Here is a 5,048-nt window from a genome sequence, read left to right on the forward strand (position 1 = left end):
CTCGGGATACTTATAAGATACTACCATGATTTTTTCAGATTTTTTGGTCCAAAAATAAATTAGGCCAAAAACCGGCCTTACCGACCCTCCCCCTTTAAAAATTTTTAATAAAAAATTTTGTTTTCAAATGCTCAATAATTTACGCGTATAAAATTGAAGGTACTAACATTTTTCAAAACAGAAAAATATAAATGCACGTTATCATTTTCAATGCTAATATCAATGCTAATATCATTTTCAATTGAAAAAAATATTAACTGCACACTTCTTAAATTAGAAAATAAATTATTTTCTTTTTAAATAGTTTAAACATCATTGGAAAGCTTCACAATTTTATTTTAAAATATTCAGAAATCTAGAAGTTGTTTTAAATTGGTTTTAAATTTAAAATCATTTTGGAGGTTTTTTCAGAACTTCTAAATATCTGTCAAAATGAATTGAATTTTTTCTACAATTTTGACAAAATCCTGCAAATTTTAGAAAAATTCTTTACAATTTGAATGTATAAATAACAATTGAGCATTTATTAAATGTAGGCGAAATTTGTGTAATATTAAGAGATATGCAGAAGTTTTGAAAAGATTCGAACTTAATGTAAAACTTGAAATGATAGCCTAATACCAAACAAAATGTAGATTTTCGCAGATTTTAAACCAAAAAATTAGATTCTTTTCAAGAATCGCCAAAGGCTTCAAAAGAATAAAATCATTTTCTCAGGATTCCTAGGAAAATAAAAAATAACTTTTCATTTAAAAAAATTATTTTAAGAGAATTCATTTGTAAATTATACATCAACAATTTAAAATTTCACTCACAAATTAAGCATTTTGCAAATACAACAATTAAAATTGTAACGTTCAAAGTTTAAAGGCTCTTTGAAATTTTAACAATTCCAGGTTTTCTATGTCAAACAATTCAGTTAAAGGTTTAAAATCGTTTTGTCAAATCGTTTTTGTTCACTTCTTATTACTTAAAGTACAGATAAATAAAAAAAATATATTTATTAAATAAAAATGTTTTTATCCAAAATTTTCAACATCAAAGGCTTTTATTCTTTATCTGTTCAAGTCTTTAAGAAAGCATTTAAAAATTCTTTAAATTAAAAATGTAAGCTTAGAAATAAAAATTTTAATTGACAATTTTTAAAGTAAACAAATTTTGAATTACGCATTGTAAGCTAAATAATAGCTTGATTTAAAAACATCATAATTGCACTAATTATTTTTTTTAAACTGTTGAAATCGAATGTGGACAGATTTTTCTTCTACAAAATTGTAAAATTCCCGGTCCAGCGGCCACCCTGCTTTTTGTTTGAAAATTAATACTATTGTTTAAAAATACATCTTGTTGATTAAAAATGCAACTGTTTAAGTTAAATATTCATAATTTTAGTTGAAAATTTATCAGCTTGATTTAAAATTCCACTATTCCAGTTAAAGATTTATAAATTTATTTGAAAATTCATTTATTTTGCAATCTTTGGCTCTGTTGTGTTAAAAGATGTTTGGGATGAACGACATGAATTAAAATAAATGTTTGCCTTTAGAGACAAATATGAATATGTTACTTTTGGTTGACCGGGAAAAGCCGGGAAGTGACCGGAAATTTGAAATCGTCTACCGAATAACCACCCTGATTATGAACGACTCCTTATAAGAATCTAGAATTTTAAATCCCCGACTTGGGAAATATTAAGATTCTAAAAATTCTAAATTTTTAGATATCAGCACCACAAGAGCGATTGTACAGCACTTGGATAGGAGGTTCAATTTTGGCATCTCTGGACACGTTCAAAAAGATGTGGGTCAGTAAACGAGAATATGAGGATGACGGCGTAAAGGCGATTCATCGCAAGACTTTCTGAGTATTATTTGCATCAATTGGATGTGAGGTTATCCTAATGCTAACAAACAAAAAAAAAGCTCGGCACAATTTTCGCACTTTTGCCTTTTTCTATTGTTAACGAAGCATCAAATCTATTCATCTGCATGATGAGCCTGTCTCTTTACGTGCGACTTGATTTTCTTTTAATTCTGCGCGTATTTTTACGATTAATTTGAGAAATTCGAGTATTGGAGAATACTATGTCCCAAATGGAAGAAAAAACGTTGCAATATGTAAGAAATACCTATTTATCAAGTTTTATACGCCATTTTTTAGTTTAATGTATAGAGGATTATTTTCAATACATTGAAAAAAAATTTATGCTCCGCAGAATCATATTGTATTTGTAGATTCGATTTATTGTGACTTTATCTGTATCTTTTGAACTCTGATAAATGTCAAGAGCATAGTTTTTTTTCGAAGTGATTTTTTCAGGACTCGCGGCTTTGCTTCAAAAGGTTTTTCTTATTTAGGTTGAAGCGAAACTGAAAGCCTCCTGTAAAATGCTTTGTTCTAATCCGAAAGTCCGAAACTCGGGCACAATTTTTTATTACGTTTTAACGACAGCAAGAATTCTGTTTTGCGTGGAATGTTCCATCTAGGAGTTTCTACGAAATTCATTGTTTCTGAATGAAAAAGACAGTCGACTTTAGGGGAAATTTGTAAAATTAATACTCAGTTTTATGTCGTTAATTTGGATTCTTTAATTCTTTAATGAAGAGTAATGCTTCGGTGAATTTGCATTTCTCAGTTGTTGAGATTCTTGAGAAATGCGGTTGTAGGAATTCGATGCATTTTTGTACTATATACCGTGGCTTGTGTATTTAAGAATTTTGCCGACGCAAGAAACGATTATTTCGTGCACGGAAACAATCTGAATGGTATTTCGCATTGGTGGCTTCAATCTAGATTTGAGTAATTTATTTATATTACCTTCTATATTAATTTCACATTACTATTTTTATCAAAAATAAATTTTGGAAAAACCAAATCTTATCTTCCTTTTTACCTCGTCCCTAGATTAAGATTAAATTAAAATATTTTGTTCTTCATTTTGGCCGTTTAGCCGGGAAAAACCGGGAACTGAGAATGGATTTATTTTTTGACCGATAATTTTACAAATTTTTAGAAGATCGATAGTTTATAAACTATTTTGGATTTTAAAATAATGTCAAATCCTAATCAAATATTGTTTCAGTCTAAAATATTTTATTTTTGATCCATTCAATTTGAAAATTTTAAATAAAAAAAAAAAGATATATATTTTTTTAATTTAGCAATATTTTACTGTTCATTTAAAATAAAAACTTATCAATCAAATATTTAGATCTAAACAATTGGAAAATGTATTTTTTCAAATAGTAAGCCTTGAATCGTTAAAATTTCAGATAGCTACAGTTTAGCTCTGAACATTATAATTGTAATTGTGCTATCTAATTTTTTTAAAATTTGTTATTGAAATTATTTCATTTTTATGTATAAATAACAATTGGACTAGTATTAATTTAGGAAAAACTTGAGTAAATTTAAGAGATTTAGACGTTTTTAAAAGATTCAAATTTTTTTTTAAACTTGACATTTCAAGAAACTTCAAACTTTTGAAGATTTTTGAAGATTATTTATATAATATAATTTATTTTTTATTTTGAAAAATTAATTTAAAGAGAATATGTAAATACAACCATTTCAAAACATAAACTAATTTTGATGAACAATGGAACATTTACTAATTAGAGTTTTGAAAAGATTTAAATATAATGAAAACGTGAAAAGATTTAAAACATTTTTCTAAAAAGGTGGATTTTTAAAGATTTCGAACCAAAATTTAAAAGCTTTTGATGCATCTTGACAGATTTGGAAAGAATAATAAAAATTGATCAAGATTTCTACAAAAATGGAAAATGCTTTTTGTATTATATATTAAATTGGTGAATTTTTCTTTCGAAAACATAATTTTAAGAGATTAGCTAAAAAGATTTTAAAACAAAAAGAAATTTGGATGAATAAATAATAATTAAAGAATGTAGTTTTTTTATGTTTTCGAACAAAAAATCTAGAAGCTTTTGAAGCATTTTCAATGGTGTCAAAAGAATAAAAGTTTTTTTATTAAGATTCCCACAAAAATAGACAATAATTTTTTCGTTTGACTTTTTATTTCGAAAACAATTTTAAAAAAACATATAAAAAGATTTCTAAACAAAAATCAATTTTATAGAATAAGTAATAATAGAAAAATTAATAATTCAGAAGAAATTCGAAAAAGAATAAAAATATTATTAACATTCATAGAAGTATCAGATTGGAAAATGTTTTTTATTTAAAAAATTAATTTCAAGCGAATATTTCAAAAGATTTCAAAAGATTTCCAAAATTGTCAACAAAGAATCTGGTAGGTTTTAAGTCAATTTTTTTTTATTTTGCAGGATTTAAATATATGTTAGGAAAAAATCAAATGAATAGAAAAATGCTGATAAGATTTAAAAAATTTCAAACATAATTCAAAATTTGAAAAGGAAAATTTGATGAAATATTTTTCTTAAGATTCCTGATAAACTTTTTAATGATTTTTTCTTTTGAAAACATAATTTTAGGAGAATATCTAAAGATATTTCAAACAAAATGTGATGAATAATTAACAGTTGAACAATTAATGATTCAGAAAAATTCAAGTAAGTTTAAGGGATATTTCGAATTGAAAAAAAATAATGTTGAACGTAAAAAGATTTCAAAAAATGCTAAAGAACATATATATTTTGAACAAAAAATTTAGAAGCTATTTTAAGCATTTTGAAAGGTTTGAAAGTAATCATTTTTGTTTATTAAGATTCATAGGAATATTTACAATTATTTTTTGGTATTACAAAATGATTTCAGGAGAACACTTCAAAGAATTTCAAAATATTTCGAAAATTCTTTAAAATGTGGTAGACTTTAAACCGATTTTCTTAATTTTGCACGATTGAAAAAATAAATTGGAAAAATTAAATGATTGAACAAAATTTATTTAAAAGTTAAAAAAAATTCAAACGTAATTTAAAATTTGAAGATTCCAATTTTTAAAAATATAGATTTTTAAAGATTATGAAATATAATTTTGATGCTTTTCGATGATTTTGAAATCTTTAAAATAATAAAATAATTTTCTTATATTTTCTGGAAAAATT

General features: G+C 24.8%; 1 protein-coding gene across 1 annotated transcript in view; it reads left to right on the top strand.

The window, feature by feature from the left end:
• Positions 1-2,875, top strand: part of LOC117171321 (actin-related protein 1) — a 20,936-nt gene extending 18,061 nt beyond the window's left edge. The window contains exon 7 of the mRNA XM_033358525.1: positions 1,721-2,875. Coding sequence (XP_033214416.1) covers positions 1,721-1,864 — 144 coding nt within the window. The 3' untranslated portion in view covers positions 1,865-2,875. The remainder of the gene's footprint in view (positions 1-1,720) is intronic.
• Positions 2,876-5,048: the final 2,173 nt, after the last annotated feature.

This window comes from Belonocnema kinseyi, chromosome 4, assembly GCF_010883055.1.
Source record: "Belonocnema kinseyi isolate 2016_QV_RU_SX_M_011 chromosome 4, B_treatae_v1, whole genome shotgun sequence".
Classification (NCBI taxonomy): domain Eukaryota; kingdom Metazoa; phylum Arthropoda; class Insecta; order Hymenoptera; family Cynipidae; genus Belonocnema; species Belonocnema kinseyi.